The sequence below is a fragment of the Pectinophora gossypiella genome, chromosome 13, assembly GCF_024362695.1.
Source record: "Pectinophora gossypiella chromosome 13, ilPecGoss1.1, whole genome shotgun sequence".
NCBI lineage: Eukaryota > Metazoa > Arthropoda > Insecta > Lepidoptera > Gelechiidae > Pectinophora > Pectinophora gossypiella.
This window is the reverse complement of record NC_065416.1, coordinates 6,754,317-6,777,009: the sequence shown is the minus strand read 5'-3', so window position 1 is coordinate 6,777,009 and position 22,693 is coordinate 6,754,317. Positions and strand designations below refer to the sequence as shown.

At 35.6% G+C, this 22,693-nt stretch overlaps 1 protein-coding gene across 5 annotated transcripts in view; it reads right to left on the bottom strand.

Moving 5' to 3' along the window:
- Positions 1-522: 522 nt before the first annotated feature.
- The window catches only part of LOC126372244 (calcium-binding protein E63-1), a 48,566-nt gene continuing 26,395 nt past the window's right edge, over positions 523-22,693 (bottom strand). For 4 of the 5 annotated variants that reach the window (XM_050017924.1, XM_050017925.1, XM_050017927.1 and 1 more), the window contains 4 exons: positions 11,321-11,464; positions 3,660-3,792; positions 1,794-1,942; positions 523-1,303 (listed from right to left, as the gene is read on the bottom strand). In XM_050017924.1, coding sequence (XP_049873881.1) covers positions 1,281-1,303; positions 1,794-1,942; positions 3,660-3,792; positions 11,321-11,464 — 449 coding nt within the window. In that variant the 3' untranslated portion in view covers positions 523-1,280. Of the gene's footprint in view, positions 1,304-1,793; positions 1,943-3,659; positions 3,793-11,320; positions 11,465-12,986; positions 13,111-22,693 lie in introns of those variants that run through there. The other variant, XM_050017928.1, reaches the window with a different exon arrangement.

Sequence of the window (22,693 nt, the reverse complement as noted above, 5' to 3'; positions counted from 1 at the left end):
AGTGACCCGATTCCTGCCAGATCCTGAACGGCGCGTGAACAAACCAGTCTCCCGATAACGTTTATAGACTCTATGAACAGATGACAGGCTTAGATGCAGTCTTGCAGCCACAACACGCTGACTAAGGCCAGAATCCAGCAATGCCACAACTTGGGCGGCTTCTGTGGGCGAAGTATCCATACGTTTTAGAAAAAAAACCTTTTTTCAGACGTCCCAAAGTCACAGTATTGAAATAAAAAACAAAAAGTTTAAGGATAGGCGCCAATTTTTAGTTTTTAAACGCTAAATGTACTCCAACCCTAAACACACATTTGTCTCAAAACAGTGATTCATTTCGTTTATAAGATAAACAAATGAAATTCTAATTTTGAATTTAGAATTTTCGCTTATTACTGTAATGGCCAAACTGCCAGCTATACATTTATGTATTTTTTTTCATCGTATGAATTCTTTTTTGTGTTAAATTCGGACAGAAACAATGAAAACGGAAGTGTTTCGATTTTTTTGATGAGAAGTGTATATAGGATGTATTTTATGTAACATTTCAACTTGTCGTAAAAATAATAAAAACAATACAACTCCGATATAAATTATCTTTCACAACCATAAAATTACAATTATATTTTATGACAAAGGCTGTATTTTTATTTTCCCGATAAAGAAATCTAATACTTCGAAGTAAATATAGTCATAGATAAACAGAAGTTTTATATAGGTAAGTAACTATGTAGGTACGTAATTCATAATATTTAGGGTAAGTAGGTATATGAAAATATAGGAATAGAATAACTATAACCGTACCTAATTCATCAAAAACTGCAATGAAGAAATCCTTTATTTACCTATTCAACAAAAACATTAACATTTTGAGGAAATATTTCATAAAATTTCAAGTATTTTACGGATATAGGTAACATCTATTTTCAATATACTTACTGTAGCGTATAACGTAGGTCTTTAGACCTGATATTTTACATTTTTATGCAAAACATATCAATAGAAAATATTTTTGTTATTCATTTTATTATAGCCTAAATTAGTTACACTACGAAATTAAGTTATGTGTTTATTACAAAATTATTCTATGTAACAATATCTCCTCGAATCTCCCACGGTCATACCTTGTCTACGTGCCAATTGTGGGAGGTCTAACCACACCAAATACCTACTTCATACAAAGCTAACCCTATTCTCCTATACATGGAGAAGCTCACACGACCCCATAGCGACAACCGCTTGTCTTTATTCTATCATTACAATCTAGTGAGGTCTGATACACGTTACAGCAACATCTTCACAAACTCTGGAAAGAAAAAAAGATTATTACTAACACGTTTTTATTTTACTAATTACCTATTGTATGTCAGAATATGACTGAATGTGCTGAGCCATAATATTTACTTCCTTCACTATGTACGACCTCATTTAATCGTTTACATTTAATTTAAGTAGCATTTTTCATTTTTTTGCATGAGGGGAGGTCTGTGCCCAGCAGTGGGACGTATATAGGCTATTTATGTTATGTGTTAACTAGCATTAGTTTTGCCCCTTTCTGGGCGCCAATAACGAAAAATTTAATTTGTATTGGAACACAATGTTTGATATGGTGGTGCATGTTCTACAGTTTCAACTGACAGGGAGAGTTGGCCGGCTGTTTAGCAAAGTTTAGTTCTAAACTTTATTTTGTAGGTAGTTTTACGCCTTTCATCTCCAGAGCAGTCCGCAACTCGGGACTGTAGGTATTAATAAAAATAAAAAAAATGATTCTTTCTTTCTATTATCGCTAATGTTACCTTCATAATCGATGCGACCGTCGTGGTCGATGTCGCCGAGTGCCAACACCTGGTTGAGCTGCGCGTCTGTCACGGGCTCGCCTATCATCTCCAGCGCAGTCCGCAACTCGTCGCGCGTGATGTACCCGTTGTCGTCACGGTCGAACACCCTGGAACCATAAGGATTCTTCATTAGAATTGGTCTGGTAATTTATCGTATGTGCAGTTTTCAACACTCGACTCGACCGTTATAGATGGGGATACGGCTCACCACCTATCACGTTAGTCTAACAGAAAGCTCGGTGAGGTGTGGGTAGTTAGTTCATCTTATGATGGGTGTACCTTTGACTACCCCACTTGGGATATAGTCGTGGGCTTACTGTTATTCATTGCATGATAAATAAAACCGTGTGCATTGGGCTTAACATAGGAGAAGGATGTTTGAACTGAAAACGCCAGATAGGCATCAGACCGTAGTAAAACTTTCTTTGCAATGTAATATACGCAAGGACCAATAAAAGTACAAGGGCATTATTAGTCCTATTGTTCTTAGGTACCTACCTTTAACAACAAAAAATATAACTACGTCTACTACACGAGGACTTTCTTTTCCTTGTCACTATTTAATAATAGTTTTTGTACTCGGCAAAATACACTTATACTCTTTCGCGGGAGGCGTCGGCCATTCAATCTTTTCGTACAATATTGCCATGCCAAAAAATATTATTGTTTTATACTTGTGTTGCCAGCAACAAAAGAGACATCATACATAAATTTACTTCAAGTGAGTGAGTCTAGTTATTAGGATAATTATACATTTATACCCCGCTGTGTAGTGACTAGAAACTGATTGAATGATTGATGACACGCTACTGCCGTCAAAGCATTTTCAACCTTCCCGTACAATAGAAGAAGGGCACGGGTTCAGGTTATAGACCTGACCTTCCTTCAAATGAATGCTCACGCGTACATAACCAGAATCACAATTCAAGTCAAAAGTCGATTACTAATTACTCGAAACAGCGCTGTTTTGTGAAATGACAAAAATCTGAACAATAACAGGGTTAAAAAGTCTGCGCAAGCTCAGATCGAGCATTTCTTTTTTGACGTGACTTTTTTGTAGATTCGCCGCAAATGGCATTAACTACTTGGTCGGACAAGTGAGGAGCACTGAGGGCTCTCACCCGGTACAAAATTTAAGACCACAGGCCTGAGAGTATCCAGTTGACCGTACACATCAGTCATAAAAGGGAAATCAATTTTAACTAATTAAGATCCACTTATATCAGTGGGGCTTCAATCTAATTAATAGCCGTAATTAATTTCGTTACGATCTTCCGCTTCTTTACGGTAAGAGGGAATTTAATACACCAAGTACCTACTTAAGTATCTAAGACCTAACTTGGTTCATATTTTTTATTTGGATAATGGATCGACATGTTCATACTATTCAGTTTTGAATACCCAGGATACCTTCATTAGGTATTGTCGGTATACCATATAATAAATGGAAATTAGTGAATACAACTGGGAGTTTAAAATGGCCACACCGAAGCAAGCAATATTGCTATTTGACATTTCTTTGCATTGCGCACTTACTTTTATATGCGCAAATGTCAAATTATTGCTTTCTTCGATGAGTAGCTTCGATGTGACCATTTTATCCCCCCTGTCCCATATATGAATTTTTTTTAGAATCTATCCTTATGACAATAAAGGTTCGTTCAGTTAGAATTAAGACATTAAAAATGAAACAGCATGAAAAAAGATGATGGTTTTAACAACACTTCTACGCTGAACAGGGAGCGAAGAACTTGTTACCATTCGATTCATCATATCCGTCTTAGGAAATACAAGTAGATGAAGTTGGTTATTGTAAATACGTACTTGAAAGCGGCGAGCAGGTCTCGTGTGATTTCTTCCTCCGAGTCGCCACCACTAGCGCCGACGTCCAACCCTTGTATTGCCTGTATCTTCGTCACCCACTGCATGAACTCGTTCTCATCTATTAACCCGTTACCTGAAACGAAACAGTCAACGTTCACTCATCGTACACTTTACAGTCTATAACTCTATACAGTCATAGATACCCTAACATAAGTAGGTAACTTTAACCCAAACCGACGTATACTTAAGTTCCGACTGTACTAAGCAGTCCGATACGCACAGACTTCAGTTTTTTTCTTTTTTCAAACAAGAGCTACTACTACTATTCTAGTAGGTAGAGTACTACATATCAGTTCTACCAATCCTACCAGTCGCTACTAGCAGCGCACTAATCGCCCAGATTGTCATTGCCTAGTCTGGCTGTCCGTACCGCCCTAACACCACAACAATACGGCCTCCGTGGTCCAGTGGTTAAGCGTTGGGCTTACGATCCGGAGGTCCCGGGGTCGAATCCCGGTGGGAACATATCACAAAAATCACTTTGTGATCCCTAGTTTGCTTAGGACATTACAGGCTGATCACCCGATTGTCCGAAAGTAAGATGATCCGTGCTTCGGAAGGCACGTTAAGCCGTTGGTCCCGGTTACTACTTACTGATCTAAGTATGTAGTCGTTACATGAGCCATGTCAGGGGCCTTTGGCGGCTCAGTAATAACTCGGACACCACACATGATACGAAGAGACCACAACAATCGGCACACGCCTTTCGTTTTAGATCCACAGATTGCGTTAGCGCATGCCGTCCTGCACTGCGTTTTCTGAGTTGACTCTTGATTAAGCTACGGCCGAAGCATACCCACTAAACATGTCGCTTACATCCTAAGTCCCGCTCCAACCCAGCATCATAAACCACTATAAACCTCCACCCACGAGGACGTAATGAGTAACAAAATTTAATGCGACAGTCAACAAAAGGGTGGCCCTAAATCTTAATTAAGCAAGCGGTGGCAAGTCGTTACATTCTGACGTAACCCAAGCATTAGCTTTCATTTAATTATCCCATAATTATCAATATTTACCCGTTAAGGCTTCCCCTTTTATATCTCATTTGTATTTAACGAGCGTGCTTTATTTTTATGCGTGTAAGAGGATATGCGACAGACAAAGGCGGAAGGATGTCACAGTATTTTATATTATAGGTACGACGTCTAAGAAGGTACGCAGATAAAGGAGAATATTAAATCTCGAAGACAAATTTTGAGACGTAAGACGGGATCATAATAGATAAAATTATATTTTAATACTAAGCAAACCTTTGCACTCGTGCAAGTAAGGTCTTAAAAACATTATGAGAAAATACTTATGATTCTAAGAATTCTTATTAAAATGGAGAACACATAAAATCAATACGCCGAACTTGCTTTTTGTCTATCATCTAGAGTTTAGAGCTCTATTTTAAATCTTATTAGCAACAACTTCTTGGAAAACTAATATCTTGCCTATTTATTATTTTCCATTTCCATTGTTCCAATGTTGAGCCTTCACTCTAATGGCTGTAGTTTTATTAGGAGCTATGCGAAATACCAACGCGTACTGAATGCTTAAAGCCGTTTATTGCACTTGGTTGGCTTTTATATTGATTCATCGAAGTACGGATTTCATTGACTTTTTATTTTTCTAAAAACGTCTATCTCTTCCGATAGTATAGCTAATGTTTTAACACAATGAAAAAGGCTATATAAATAGAAAGGCAAGTAATTAATTGGTATTTATTATTATAAATGTTTGGTCAGCAAGAAAAAGGAAGAAAGGTGTTTAGAGGAATGTTCCTACCTAAGATTATTAGTTTTTTTTTTGCATACTTACTTGTATTTTTAGGCATATTAAGTCATAACCAATTACTTACTGAAAGTACGACTTATTCCTGTACATTTACCGTTAAGATTAAGTTAGCGTGCGGTGTAAGGCGTACCGTAGAACCATTTTGGTTTAATATACAAATTATCTGTGTTGTTAAAATAATGGAATCGACTGAAGAAAGTCGCATTTAAACGTTAAAAGAAATCATTACTCCGAAGGTTGACTTTGGCAAGTCCAGGTAAGTATTTTCAAAATTCTTTCACCAGTAGGTAGCTATATTATTCTTATTAAGTATATAATAGGCTATATCTAAATATATCTGATAAAAGAAATACACGCGGACGAACTCGCAGGCGGAAAACTAGTCTTTGATTTTATGTGGTATATGAACGTGATAATATATAAACGAATTGGAATTTTTGTTTTAATACATTATACTCGTATTATGAGCTAACTGACGCAACTTTAGCGGAGGTTAAGCTCATGGCGCGGCGCAGTTAGGCTCGAGCAATGGCGATAATATCGGCCAGACAGTTTACTACACTCCACTATAGGCGTTAAGGGCTGCCAACCCCTTTGCTAATCAATACTACCTCACTGTACCTCTACTACTTTGTTTCTTTTCATTCCATTTCATAATAAGCTAAGCATTTGTAATACCAATAACCACACATGTCGCGTTCAGCACTTGTAATACATAAATATTAACTACGTAAGTACCTAATATCGATTGAGTAGAGTTAAAATTCGTCAGAAATCTGTAATTACTTTTGATAGATATGTGAAAACAAGGTTTTCTACTTTTAAACCGATACAGTGCACAAAACAAAAAGTTATCTTCGTCAACTCTACGCGTTTCTATGTTCAGTTCCAAGTTTTTCCTTTTGTACCTAACTATGAAAGGACATGATAATGTAGAGACATCTAAAATAAATTTAATAAATTGACAAAACTTTCTAAGTATGAAAATCTTATATGCTACATAACCAACTCCTAAACGGTAAATACTTTTCAAAAGGACTTGGAAACGAGATAACATTATGGAATCCCAACTCTTCAGAACCTTTCGACCGAATTTAAGATTTCTAGAAAACAAGTTTACATTTTATAAAAGTCTCTTTTGAATGTGTAATCCTATTAGGAGCCGGGGAGTATTGAAAACTTCCTACGATGTAGGTAGTTGATGTAAAATTACTGCGCAACTGGTTCTAAAGCTTTGCAGTGGAGAAACATATTTCCATTTTCAGGAAAAAACATGAAATATACTAGTATAAAATGTTTTCTTGTCGAGATTTTGTTATCTATTAGGTCGTTTTGTTGCAAAGTCTCGCCATACGAATTACTATTTAGGTACCTACGGGAATTCCCACTTACATATTTTCCTAAAATGTAGCTTATTATACTTGAACATAAATACACTTATTGTAAATATCTATTTATGGGGAAGACCGACATACTGTTGCGTTTGGCTGGATTTATTGAAAACGATATTATTTGTATCGCAAGTCATGCGATCGGATATGATAAATAACTTACTTGGTTTTATGTATAAGTCTAAAAATGAGAGAAAGCGCTATAATCTTTTGATATACAAGAAGTTATTGCCACTAGACGGTCTTTTAGCCCAGACGGTCTTCCCCACATTTACCTTACCTATAATTTTCACCCTGTAATAATCCAACCTATAACATCTATTCTAAGCGGCCGAGTCCGATCACTAGATATTTACGCACTTATGTAACTAGTTATCAAACATAATTTAAAACTGAAAACGTGACTCGAGTAAAATAAAAAATGAGTCACAAAAAAAACAGATAATTACCATAATGTCTACCACACATTCCTGGTTGTCTATCACACAAAAAGTTCACCTTAGATTGCTACCTAGCAATAAATCCGCCTACCTATTGCACTCTTCTATTTCTCTTTTGTTTGTAATTTTGTATTTCCTGTGCAATAAAGTGTTTATTAGGTAGGTTATATATCCATCCATTGTTATTTTTCCTTGCAGTCGTAAACTGCATTATGCCGAGTAGGGAGAATTGTTGCGTAAAAGCTAGGTGGTAATCGGATCGGATGAGAGATAAGCCAACGATGGAAGATTATAGTAGCCTCACCACCTCACCACCCAGTTGCGTGTTAGGCGCTAAGTCTTTGTAAGGGCACGCAAACCAAGTTCATACGAACGTCAACCTCAGAAAATAGTCGTAAAAATAATGAGTACGAAATTGGCTGAGGCGAATAGATGATAATTTTTACGAATATGTTATTACGAGGACCGAATATTACAACATTATTTATTTATTATTCATTATTTTATGTATTTATCATTTTATTACAACAGAAATTATGAAAAATCCATTTGGGTAGTCCGTTACCTTTTTAGGATATTATTATACACAGCTCAATATTTATTCTTATTTTAATTATAACTTTTTATCACGTTTTTCTATGACACCACAGTGTGCATTTTCAATTCCATAGTCATTTGTGTTTTGAGTTTAATAAAAACTAATTGTACCCCTTAAAAATGGCAACATGGCCCGTCTGGCAAGATACGCCACTGCTACTATTATCAGAGCCACGCTTTTGTAGCATTCTCCATGCTACTTTTTAGGGAAAAAATAGGGCAGTGGTTTTCCTTTTGCCTTTCGCCCATGCTATTTGTTCCTTGTGCCTGCTACTCATGACACTCTACAATCTCTAGTAGTGGACCAAGTCTATATTATCAACCAGAATTTAGTGAATACTGCTGAAGTGTGTCGTAAAGGTAATTAAAACGGCGGTATGATATAATAAACACGGCGTTTTACGTCGTAACCTTGCGCGGGCGCGAGGTCGGCGGAGGCGGAAGCACCCCTGCGCCGTCCGCACGCCATTTTACAATAACCTTCCGAATACATTATCCACATCGATCCTCACACCAAATGGTAGCCAATCAAGAACAAGTATTTAAGAATAAGTACATTCTCCCCCCCCCCCTTCTTCTTGGTTTTGGCGGGAAGAAGAGAGGAATGGCGATTACTCCACCAACAAGAGCGCAGCTCTTAAATAGAGAGAGAGACCTTCTACATAACATAACAAATACTTCATTGCATTGCACATACTTACAGAAAATACAAACATACAAAAGTAAAGAGAAATAGAAAAAGCACAACAGGCTGCCTTGCTACTAAATAGCAATCACTTCCAGGCAAACCTTGACATTATTTTTAATATTATATAATATAGCGGGATAGTACAGCATAGGAATACTTGTACATATAAAAATAAAATACAAAGTCAGACATACTTACGAGTACATTTAGTTACTTCTACTCTACTACATACACGTACTTCATAATAATAATACACAAATAATTATTATAATAAATAAATATCAATATTTAAACTACTAAATATACTACTAACTACATCTTTGACACTGACCATCAACAAGTTCAAGATTGTAATAAAGAGGAAATTATATTTTATAAATAAGTGCCATTCAAAACGTTTCCCAAAAGAAATTCAAATAAACAACAATTATTTACAAAGATACCGTTGCAAAAATACAAGACATTTTACGACCCATTTTTCACACAATACCAATATAACGTCTTTCCTTGGCCATGCCAAAAATAATACGGCAAAATAAACGTAAACATATTTATTTTTAGACGGAATTAGTTTGGTGTCGCACTTCATTTATTGAAGTGGCAATTTGCAGTCACAGGACATTGCGTATAAGCGCATAGCGTGTGAACACATTTGTTAACGAACTACTTCACATGACAAAAATGTGGGCACGTGCTCATAATTGGCATCAATTCAAACTCGCGTCGAAACGATGCAGGGTGGGGGGGGGGGGCAACGCTCACGACATCACCATTAACAAATCACCAAACTCATTTGCAGCTTTCGTGCATGCCATTACAGCGACAACGGATCGAAACAGTGGTAAGTAGTGAACTTTATATTGAACTCTTGACCTTCATTCATTTCAGCGGTGGGTTTCGTGACCTTCAGCCGCTAAGTTCCCTCGCAGGCTTTAGATTTAGTCATTTCATTACCATCTAAATCATTGTTCCATTTTCAAAATGGTTTTTGTTCAAAATATTGGCTAAGAATAGATATAACTTTTCTTTTCAGGGTTAACAATATGAGCGAATTTGTATTTAAAAAAACCTGTCGTCGCCTGAAATAATAGTCCGCTGGCGTTAACGTTAACGATGTCGTTCATTTTTACGACTCGACACTTATTTATTTTGGCACGCTAGGCGAGATTAATGCCGTAAATTAAAATTATTGACATACGAGAACATTAGCTTAGGGTAATGTTTGTTATTTCATTATAATACGGCGTAATATTCTTTGAAAAATAAATATATATATACGCTACCTTGCCAAGAGGGAAAATAAAAGCGACCTGATTGCTGAGATGCACTGATCCGAATCCGACCTTCGGTGTAATTATATCTCTAGTGATGCATAGAATTTGAGTTGCATAATCTTATTTATTTTAGTCTTTGTTGTAAACAAATTAAAGACATATCATAGATAGCTAGATAGCCTTAATTCAATTCGAGATTCGAGTTCAATTCGGACATTGTACAAATGATGTAATACAGTTTAGGACTTTATATAAGTAAGCTTATAGGGTAAATTACCAGTAGTATTATTTTGGTAGTATTTACCTTCTTTCGTACCTAATTTCGTCGGCGCATTTAAATATAAAGGTATCATAGTACGCATCGATTTAAACAATGCACCATCCAAATTAAGTAACAAATCACATTTAAAACTTCACCTTATGGCACCTCAAATTGCGAACAAAGTCATAAGATCTTAATTAAAACTAAAACAAAGAGAAGATTTAAATCGAAAAAAATCTGAGTCGTACGGGTCTTGAACCCGTACCTCTTGTCAAGCCGGGACGAGGTATATCATTAAAACAAGCAAAGTTAACTGATAGTGCTAACTAGCCACTAATTTACTAAATCTATGAAAATTTTATAGTTTATAAGTTTAGATGCCTACCTATACACCTACAAGATTTTCTATGTAGAAAACAGTAACGACCCTCGGCATCGATAGAACATCCCTCAGTCATCAATCACGGGCTGTGATTCACAGCGTCTAGGTAACAGAATGTGAGCTAGTAAACCGTATCGATGCTTGTATCAGGCCTTAGTATTAAAGATGATCTATCATGTAGGTATTATGGTAAAAAATTGCAGCTACATATTTCTCTTTTAGTATTTGTGATTCAGGAACCTAACTAAAGTAACTAACCTAATCTAACTGACGCGGTCAAAAGGCTATAAAGCTCAAGAGGAATACGGCTGATCATATCTGAAGGATGTATCAAGTCATTGAATGGTTACCTCTTAGATGCAGAGGTACGCCTAAGAAGCATTGGAGAAAGTCCCTGAACGCTTTTGAAAAGATGGGACTGGACACTTAGGATCACACCACTGGGACACTTAGGATATTTGATAAAAATAAGAGTAATGTTTACTGAGGAAGGCGAAGACCAAGAAGAACTACCATATGGATTAAATCAAAGAGAAGACGGAGGTCGGGGCTTATAAAGAAGTTAAAGATTAGTTAGAAAATAGAAAATATCAGATGGTGTATACTAGATCGACAAGAGCGTGGCTTTTATCGCTCTGTAGAAATATCCACTTTTATTATATGAGTTGTGAGTTAAGTTACCGACGTCATCAAACCTAGTGGTCATTATTGAGCGGCCAAAGTCTCTTGACAGGGCTCATAACAGTCACAACTGCTGTAGTAAAAAGATGGAAGAGTACACTGACCAGTCCTGCTGGCGTCTTTGATGAGGTCAGCGATGAGGTCGTCGCTGACCTGGATGCCCAGGTTCCTCAGCATGAACTGCAGTTCGGCGGGAGTCACGTGACCGTCGCTGTCGCGGTCCAGCAGCCCGAACGCCGTGCGAAGGTCTGCAACAACACACCACTTACATGAACTTGTTGCTAGCTTGCAAGAAAGAAGAGTGTTGTAGGTACCTATTGTATTATCATAGAATAAGAAATAACACTACGTATAGAATGGCAACTCTTTGCTCCCCATCAGCGGCTGAGCTACACATAAAATTTATGTGCAATTAAGTGTTTTGAATTTGAACATCTAATGCGCATGTGAACTTGTATCTCCAACTCCCAACTGCTCAAAAGTTGTGGGATGAAAATAATATACTTACTTATTACTCTATATTAAATTGTAAGTATAACTAAGTATGTAAACAGGTATTTACTTATTTATATATATATTTTTCATATTTACTTTCATATCGCAAATATTATTTGATCGATTTTTGGTAGATCTTGTCAGGCCCTCTACATTATTTTACTTTTAAGGCACATCTTTAACTCTCGATTAAACTTTGTTGTGTAACTCTATCAAAGGTTACACACGTATATTCACGAGAGAGCAAACAAATCTATAAATCTTTTCTGGAAATTAAACACATATTTCAGAGTCACTTTCGTCACAACTGGCCTAGTTACACGCCTGATAATTATGAAAGATATAAATTAAAATGGACAGTTCATTTTAAAATTCAGGATTATTTTTGTCTAGTAGATACCTATTTCACGGAATTAGAAGGACATGGGTTCTTTTGATCTCAAATAGGTACCTATATCTATTAATTATTAGATAGCTGTTCCGTATTTGGCATGTTCGGCAAATTTGAAGAGCTACGTATTCGGTTAAACAACTAGGAAATTTCTAAGAAAAGGTACCTACCTACGTAATGATATAATTATATTTTTGCACAAAAGTCTCTCGAGGGAAGCAAGGATTGACAACCTACGCAGTATTTTATCCACTAAGCGCATTTATGTATAGGTAGGTAAGGAGATTATTCAGGCGATAAAAGTGTAAGATAATTCCTCCCCTGTTATGTGCGTTTATTATCTTTATTTTACAGAAAAAACCTTAAAGATGTTTCTTATTCTTGTAAGTTAAAGAGAATGTATAAATTAAAGCTATAAACAGTCATGACATTCACAATCGCAACTACAGCCTACCTTGAAACAAGGCACCCTAAAGGTCAAAATATTAATACCCTTTACGGGAATAATTATACCCCTTCCGGTTGACGAGGGGAGGTCTATGCTCAGTGGGTGTATCGTGTATGCTAAATAGATGATATAAACTTTTGTAATTTATACTCATACAAATGATACAAAAGTAATATCACAACGAACGTGTTTGTTTCGACTGTATATTTTGGTTTAAAATATTGAACCCGAATTGATGACATAATCGTAAACTTAGGCACCTACTTCTGAACCTATCTAATGTTAAAAATATTGTACCTATTAAAATAAAATGTTAAAAAAAAAGGGGTGACCTTTCTGCCAACAAACTGCATTGCTTTTTAGCGAACGCGAGGTTGATGCACACACCAACGTTTATGAAATAAATAACTTATTTTTTTATATTAATAGTACTTACAGAAAGCGTTATCTTTTTTTTGATGTGTCATCTTTAAACTCTTTAAATATAAATATGCTTCGGCCACTTCTCTTTACATGATAATGGAAAAGGTTCAAAGAAGTTACTAGAAGGTGTTTCCGTGGAAAGTGATGTGTGTCGGAGTGAGTCTACCATCATATACGCAGACGATATTGACATAAGATTAGGTGGTTACGTGTGTGATGCCTTTCTTATCTTGTTCTCGGTTCTATATATTTTATGGCCACCCATTGTACACATTGTGGCTATAATCATTATCATCACATTGTCTGAAATTTTTGGCACATTGTAAACACTGACTGTAAGCAAACTGTTTTTGTTTTTCATGGACCGTTTTCAAAATACGTGATGACTAATAATGCTTCCGAATCTTTTTCATACGATATAAGTAGACAAGAGACAAGACAACAAGCTAACTTCTAACACTTTTACGTACTCTTATATACTACGAGAAAGTGTAAACGTAATAATTTCCTAGACATGCCCTTAATCTTTCGTGGACCCCTGAACTCCATTAGATAGCTACTTACCTACGTATACATATCTATATTTAACTTCATACTTTCTAAAAAATGAGTTATGGCACGATCATCTCCATTCTGTAGCTAAAACACCAGAAATGTGTAGTGTTTCAACGTGGAAATTTATTTGAGAAAATTCACAATATATGTATACAAGAGCTTGTTTAAAAATAACTAAAAACTTCGCGTATTATTATCAGTATAGAAGCTTACCTACTGGATGTCAAAACTAAATAACAGTAGGTAAATGACCAGTGTAAAAGAGAAATTCAGCCCACATTCAATTTATAGCGTTTCCCGAAATACCACAAACCTATGTATCAGAGGAATTCTTGAAAACTGTGTTTTTTTTTTTCAAGACTTGACTCATATTGGCTGATTCAATTGGTTTATAACATTCCTGTCAGGGATAAACGGTGCCAACACACGACCGCTAATGAGAAAAAAATGACACGAAAGATATGTGGCAATTTAATTTCTGTGTAAAGTATTGAATGAATGAAGAAATCTGGATAATTTTGCCGCTTTGCCTTCGAATTGGGTCTATATCGATGACAGAGTAACCTTCAACGGCGGGAACCGACCGCTTTAGATAAGTTTCAAAAGATTATAGGTAAAGGCACCTTCGATCTCAGATAAAACACATAAAATTATTTTCTCTTGACAAAAACAAAATAAAGTTCTGAATAGGTATATAACTGTCACATCTGCATGCACCTTTTTTACAGTTGGCGCTAGGTATAACTTTCAAGATATTATTACTTATATACTGCGATATAATAATGTTTTTTAGAAGTCAAAGTGAAATTCAAAGGAACATTAAACATTAAAGAATGGTAAAAAATGTTAGTACCTACCTAATCTACATTCTCAAGAACCTAACATCACAACAGTGAATTCTTTAAAACACATTAACCCCGACATTCGTGTAATAAAGTAGGAAAGTAGTATTCCGTACGAAACGAAATTATACAGATACTATTGTGCCTACGTTTCAAATGTAAAATAAACCAATTCTTTTTAGTATAAATAAGGAAATTCCATCACTAAAGACAGTCAAATAATCGTCTACAATGCAAACAAGCAAACAAGATAATTATATATCTATTAGATGTGAGACTTGCAGCCGTAATATGGAAACTACATCACGTGATATTTGGACCAATATAATTGCTTTATTTATCGCCTAGCCAATAGCGTTGGTTCATATATCGCAACACGCGCGATATCCATGCAGCGTGCTATTGGAGGTTGTATTAATTCTATATTATATATAGGTTCTATTGAGGCCTGTGTTGCTCTATGAGGTTCGATATTACCCACCATGTTTTAATATACACACTCGTATATTACTTATCACTGACATAGTCATTGATATCAAGTCATTTATCTTTATAAAGATACTACAGAAACTGTAGTGTTTTATGTGCATCGTATATTTAAGCATCAATATTTTACAATCAAAAAGTCTACTTCTTACGACTAGATACTTACCTAACCCAATAAAACAACTTTTACGAGGATTTTACATACCCACGTACCTATATTTAAACTGTGTATTACACATATTTGAAGTCACTATGGTCCTGTGGTATACCGACTTGCTTCTCAAACGAAGAGCGCCGGTTTGAAACCCGGTACGGGTCTTGCACCAATGAGTTGGCTCCACCATTATCGGCGGCGATACCGCTCACCACGTATCACGTTAGTGTAACATAAAGCTCGGTGAGGCGTGGGTACTTGTTCATCTTGTGATGGATGTACCTCTGACTACCCCCTTAGGATATAGTCGTGAGCTTATGTTCACATCATTGGTATCCCACCTAAACAAATATTTCGTATTCCACAAGCTTCTGCAGAGGTAACGCGTTATTTATCTAAAACAATATAACTTATTACGATTAGTACCCGTCACGTAGAACACTAACAGACCTAAATAAACAGTCTCGGTTTAATATGCTTACTTAGTCGTTATTTCTATTATTGGAAGGCAGATAATCTGACAGAGACAGACGTGTTCATATCCAAATGCTCAAACCAACACTCATTTACGCGTAAAATTAAAAACGTTGCGTATCGTATTTGGTTTATTTATATAAACTTACAATACGAATACTTTTTACATAACCATAATATGAAGGATGTGAGTTTATAGGTACAGAGTGTAAGTGACATCGTAACGAACACTTTGAGGGATGATACAGACCATGATTCTGAATTTATATTAAGTAGAATTTTCCGTCGCAAAAGCTTGGAACTGAAAATAGTTTTAAAAAATATTAAAATTTTCATGAATTTTCCCACAGGAAAATCCACTTGATATCACCTCAGAATCATGGTCTGAATCATCCCCCTCAGTATTTATATGTCACTAACACGCTTATGTACTTGTATGTACTTATATGCGTGGTGTAAGTGACATCGTAACGAATATTGAAAGGGATGATTCAGCTCATTATTCTTCATTATCAAGTGGAACTTTCCATCGCAAAAGTATAGACTTGAAAATAATTAAAAAAAAAACCTGAATTTTGCGTCGGAAAATTTCACTTGATGAATTCCAATTGACAATTGAATAGACATCGGTCTATGCATATTCTTTTTTCTTGTGCAATTATAGTTAAGTTTTTTACAAGCCTGTTGAACAGGACAAAAACCTATGTTTGTTAAAATATTTAGTTCTCATGGTAAGTGACTATGTATAGTTTTTTATGAGAATAAAGCTGTTTAAACTGACTTGAACAACTGAGAATCATGGTCTGAATCATCCCCAGCAGTATTCGTTACGTACGGTGTCACTAATACCTTGTGTATGTACCTACATAGGTACTCATACATCGCTAACGCGGTGGGCACTTAGGTAAAGCCACAAGTAATCGGAAGACAACTAGCAGCCGCTTTTAATGCCGAAGTCTAGACATGACATGGCAGATTTATTGTTTTGATACAATATAACTACATATATAAGTAAGTCTAAGACTTGTTCCCATATTGATATATGTATTTAGTATTTACTCCATGCATGGTACAGAATACTAAGAGAACCTTAGAATGCACCTTGCAGTTTATTATCCCGGGCTTGGAAGGTGACTTAATGATCACGCCGTGTCGTGTCCAGCATGCATAAAGAGGTACCCCGTTATTGTTTGCCGCCTGAACCGCTAGACTGATTTTGATGAGAATTAGCTCATAGAAACAAACTCAGTGACATAAGGTAACCTTTGTAGGATAAACTTAGAGTACCTACTTTCTGTTCTCTTTCTGATTATGGTTGCTCTGGTCACTCCGAAAGGGTATTAAGGACGTAAGTTATATAATATTAGGGTTGTCATACGTCCAGATTTTCCTGGATTCGTCCTAGTTTAGAACGCGTCTCGAGTGTGGTTTTAAAGTTTTGAAATCACCGGTGCCAACGCGCACGATGCGATGAACCCCCCGCGCTTTCAAACTCTTCAGCAAACCCGCCCGCCCGCTCGCCGCAGTCCACAGTCGTGCAGCGGTCGGTTATAATTCTAAACGTCGCCGTCGTATGTTCAAAATAACCGGATTGTAATCTTCAAAATTCTGGGTTTACTTCTTTTCCTGGTTGACAGATGTTAAAGCAACCTTCGACAATGTGTAGATACCTACTTACATACGTATTTTGTCAATGCTATTCATAAGCCGACATACCTCATAATGGTACTTCATAGTTTGTGTGACAGTGCCAAGTGCATAATTATTCCTATTTTACAATTATGCTCGGATGCCAAGCCGCTATGAGATGTGAAGTGGCGGGGCAGAGACATCTTTATTTATAATAATGTTTGAATAAATAATTAATTTGTAATTAGAATTTGGACGCGAGAGTCACATGACATGACTATTTCAAATACAGTTGGGTATTTATAAGGAAAACTTCCACTGACTGTCATGAAAGAAGATTATTTATCTTTTTGGGATGTGATTCATAGTAAACGTATACGTAAATACTGACTCCTAAGTTACATATAATGTTTCATAAAGATTTTAGTGTACTCAAAAAATATATAATTAGTATTTTTAAGTATACCTGCCCATAGAGCAGCACGGGCTTTCATGTTGTACCTACGAGGCGTCTGTCAGTATAGTTGTCGTATAGTTAAGTTTGTATGTTTAATCGTGGGAGTTGTGCGGTCATTCACCGACCTCATCAATCCTGGTGAACCTAGTTAGGTATTAGACATTCTAAAACAACATCGTACTTAACCAAATAGCCGCCAAGGAGCATTGTTGCTAACTTAACTGAAAAATGAAAGCTCTTTTTCTTTAAAGGCTCAACGTGACGGAAAATATTATAGAATAAACAGTTTTCTTGTTGTTGTTCATCAGTTTTTAACTATTTGTTCATAAGACAAAAGATTATCCTTAATCCAATTTTCTGCGAAGAAAGAAAAATACACTCTCTTAGCAGCGCGCTAAAAGGACAAGACTACAAAATAACAAGTTTTATAGAAAGCTCCAGGAAAAATAATTGCTTAGTGAACATAGCAGGTAGGTATTATTACAACAACACATACCTATTAACACTACAAATGTGAAAGTAACTCTATCTGCTATTGTCTAATATCAGTCTAAGTTAGGTATTTTAGTAAATAAAAATGCATAAGTGGTCGATTTGGATTGTCTGTAACGGCTTAATTGTAAATAAATAATTAAATCTTTTAACTCTTAAACCGCTTTTTTGAAAGAAACTTGGCAAATAAATAAATAGACCGACACTCACAAACGGGTAGTAAGTAAAGTTCATTCCAGTGAAGAACTTAGAGTTCTAACGATATAACCGAAGTTTACACGGACGACGACGCGGGCGGAAACCTACATTGCAAATACGGTCATATACCCCTGTTAGTGACATCGTATCGAAAACTTTGAGGGATATCAAGTGGAATTTTCAGTCGCAAAACTATGGAACTCAAAGTAATTTAAAGAAACACCTAAAATTTACGTTAATTTCCCGACAGGTAAAAGCACCTGTAATCAACTCCGAATTATGGTCTGAATCAGCCCCCCCAGTCTCCGTTACAATACTGTCAGACATTACCATAGAACAAACAATATCACTACGTACAATATATTTGTCACCCATCTAGATTTGCAATCTTTTTATGGGATTATTAAATCTAATAAATCACAAATAAAAACCCTTGACCGCATGACAATATGTGTTGCCACTCAATATTTGGAAAAAAATCAATAAGCCAGTTTCCGACTAGTCAAATCAGTTAATTTTGATTAAATGTCAGAACACAAAATTACTATGGAATTTGTACGGAAAAGAACACGGTGACGTCATAGAAAAACACGGTAAAATGACGGACGACGACGGCGTGTTGAAATGTGTAAGTAATAATATAAAGTTTTCTTTAACTAAATTCATAAATAAGTTAAATAGAAAAAAGAAAATGTTTTCGACAGTTTGAAATCTGTATTTATTTAGTAATCAGAATTTCATAATTTATCTTTGACCTAAGAAATTACCCAATTCAGATAACGGTACATACCTAGTATTTTATATTTATTTGTGCAGACTACTGTTGCCGAATAATCGATTATCGATTATGGACCCCCTAATTAATATTAGGGGCCTAGAAAATAATCGATATACAGTCGCTTGTCGAGCAACACTACTGCAAAATGACAATATTATATATAAATATACTTATATCTACGTAAATCCCAGTAAGTACTCCAAACTCTTCATTGTTACAAGGCAAAACCCTATCGTGTTTTATCTATCTATCAAGAGATCTTATCTCTCATGAACCAGCTAAAGATACGCATTTCAGCAAACAAAAACGTCGGTAATTTACGATATAATATACTTACCCACGGTTTTATTTACTCCACTGGCGCTGGAATAGAATTAAAGAAACAAATGTGGCCTCAGATTAGCTAAGTTCTACTTACCCCCCTGGCGTCCTAGAGTCCTAGGTTTTGCTCGCATCATCCTAGGTATGTGAGACATTTAGATACTTAACACATTAAAATTGCACTTGCAGGCGTTGGCCTGACAGAAACGTAACGTAACGTAGGCCTCGGTGCGGTGTGGGTATTTAGTTCATCTTGCCATGGATGTACCTCTGACTACCCGAATTGGGAATTAGTGGTGAGCTCATGTTATGTTTTTTTTTAAAATTGCACTTTTCCTACGGTTATCCCGTATCCAGGGTCCGTTGATCTAACTTGAAGAGTTTTAGGCTCAGATGTTTTAGGAAAGCGACTGTCATTTTGACCTTAATTCTTATAAAACTGTTGCTGTTATAATTCTAACACATGGGACAATCGAACCAATTACAAGTTTACGTGATGTTTTCCTTCATCAGTGATCACTCACGTGATACGTCCTACATAAACAGCATCCTAAATAAATACGTCCCTGAGCTGAGAACTAACCTACTCTTAATCAACCGGAGAGGGTATGCAGCATATTTTTACCACGATGTTCCACTGCGGGTTGGTGGAAGTGTTTTTGGCATAGTACCCCGGGACGAGTAACGTGCCTTCCGAAACACGATACGACATACACTGACATACACTATATATGTATGACATACACTGGAAACTAATTTAAGTGGCCCAAATGGATTCGAACTTGCAAACTTCTGAATTGAAGACGCGCTATCCGGCCATTAGACCATCAAGGCTCTTTCGGATTTCGACTTTATTTATTGCGCAAATATATTTTTTACTCCGTTTCATTTTTAAAGTGACATTGATGAATATTTCCGCTCCTTCATCTGTCGCCATTGTAGAGACGTGAAATTAAATGTTCCGTGTTATATTTTGTTGGATCATTCGTAGAGTATACAATGTATACATATTACATATACAATATTATTGTCATCCTCTTCTTGGCGCATTTGTTTTTTATTTCGTTTTTTTCCACATGATCCACTTGCCTAACCTAAAGCAACTTGCCTGTCTTTCCAACCGGCGAAGGGAAAACCAGCCCAATACAGATTAGATCACATACCTCCGATACACATTTCTCAGGAATGTAGATTTCCTCACGATATTTTCTTTCGCCGCTGAGCACGTTATAATCATACAATATTATTATATATAAATTAAATACATTATTATACATATAAACACTGGTCGACTATTCTGGAATAGTATCCACAACGTCCTCAAGGTTGGAAATAACATAATATTTGTTTAATTTCCGTCCTCGTCGGCCTCTCTATCGTCTAGAGTAATGCCAACTGAAATTATTTATTAAATAGCTGTTAGGTACAGTGGTTTTTAGTAGATGAAAGACAAATAATACTCGTTATTGGAAGTATAAGTAGATACTTTCACAGTGCAAATAAAAAAGTAAAAATCGAATAATTTTACTTAAAACCGCTTCTCATTCTCCACCGTTCTTTTTTGAGTAGTGAAAAACTATTTCTTAGTTTTTATAAACAGATAAAAAATTAAAACAACGTATAAATGAACGTATACACTATGTTCGAGGGGGGGGGGGTGAGGTATACCTAGCTCAGACGGAGGGGAGCAGAAAGTTGCCGTTCTATACGTAGTATTATTTCTTATTCTATGGTAGTAGGTAAGAGCTTATTTACAAAGTCATAACCAGAGTGTAAGCGAGCTGCGTACCACCCCTTTCTGACCTTTGTAGTTAATTTGCTAAAATGGACCAGTAATGGCGTTGCGTGGAAATGACGACAATGATGGTGTACATTTCAAATACATAGTAAACAAAACACACTAAACACTTTTTTCAAACATTGGGATTGTCAAACATTGTCGTACGCAGTTCCAGTACGACAATGTTTGACAATCCCAACATAAAAATATTCATAAAAATGCACTTTTTGTTTGTTTGTTGTTTGTATACTCTTTATTGCTTTAGAATACAAAGAAAATTTACATATAATTTATCATTAAAAGCATAGGCGAGCTCATCCCTAATTGGGATTTCTTCCAGCTAACCTTGGACAGCCTGAAAGAAACTCAGTGGAAACTTTTTCTTATTGAGATCAAAATAAAATGTTGATTATGCCATTGACACGGAGAAAAAGAAAATAAAAATCAAAGTTGATTCCAAAACTAATAAAACTTTTGACTTTTTTCTTACAATGGATGTACTTCTGTTTACTCTAATTGTGAATAAGTAATCGTGAACTGTTATGTTATTCGGTTAAAACTTTGAATATAAGTAAGAGATTTTACAATTATTACTTACCACCCGGCTGATATTGTTTTCATTTATCATTTTGTTTAGAAATATTTTTTATGATAACATAAATAATTTTACTGAATAATAAGGTTTTACAATTACCTACTTATAAAAAATCGAAAAATAATGTTGAATAAATACTTACTTAGCTAATCGTATGATTTAATTTAACTTGATATGTTTATTGGTTAGGGTATACCGCAGTATTCGTTTATAAATTGTGGCAGACATTTTAATTAACGCAACTGATTAATGTTTAGTGATTAAATATCTATAGTTATGTGTATATAATGTATAAATAAGTACCTACTTATTTGTAGGCTATAGACTGGATAAGATAATCCAAAGGTATAAAGTACTTTCTAATACCGTAACTATTTTAATTACCTAACGAAACTTTTACTAAGGGTATTTATTGTGTCATTCCGAATGTATGCCCGTTCGGCTGGCTATCACCAGGGAATAAAAGAAAATGTAAATATATCTTTCTAAGATAAACCTTCCAGTAAACAAACATGGCGCTTGCTTATGATGCTGGTTGAAGTATTTATTTCAAAATATGATATTTTTCTATCAAAACATATGTGCCAGCCATAACTAATGTTTAATGATATCAAAACATTTTATGTGAAAAATACGCTGTGATTTAAGCGAAAACATAAGAAACAGTGCCTGTTGTTTGTTTACTAGAAGGCTCAATCTTAAAAAGATATATTACAAGCTGATTGTTTCCTAAATAAAGAAAAATAAATAAATAATAAATATTCTATGCCGAAGAAAGTTAACCTTTAAGGTGATATTGACAGGGCTCGTGTTCGACGCTACATGCAAGCTTTTCATGATAGAACGACCTATATCTTAGGTTACAAAGTTAGACAATAGACTTTGTAACTCTTGGCGTATATCTTATTATTCTAAGTCTTTTGTGCCGTAGATAATATTTATGGGTGGAACAAAGTGAT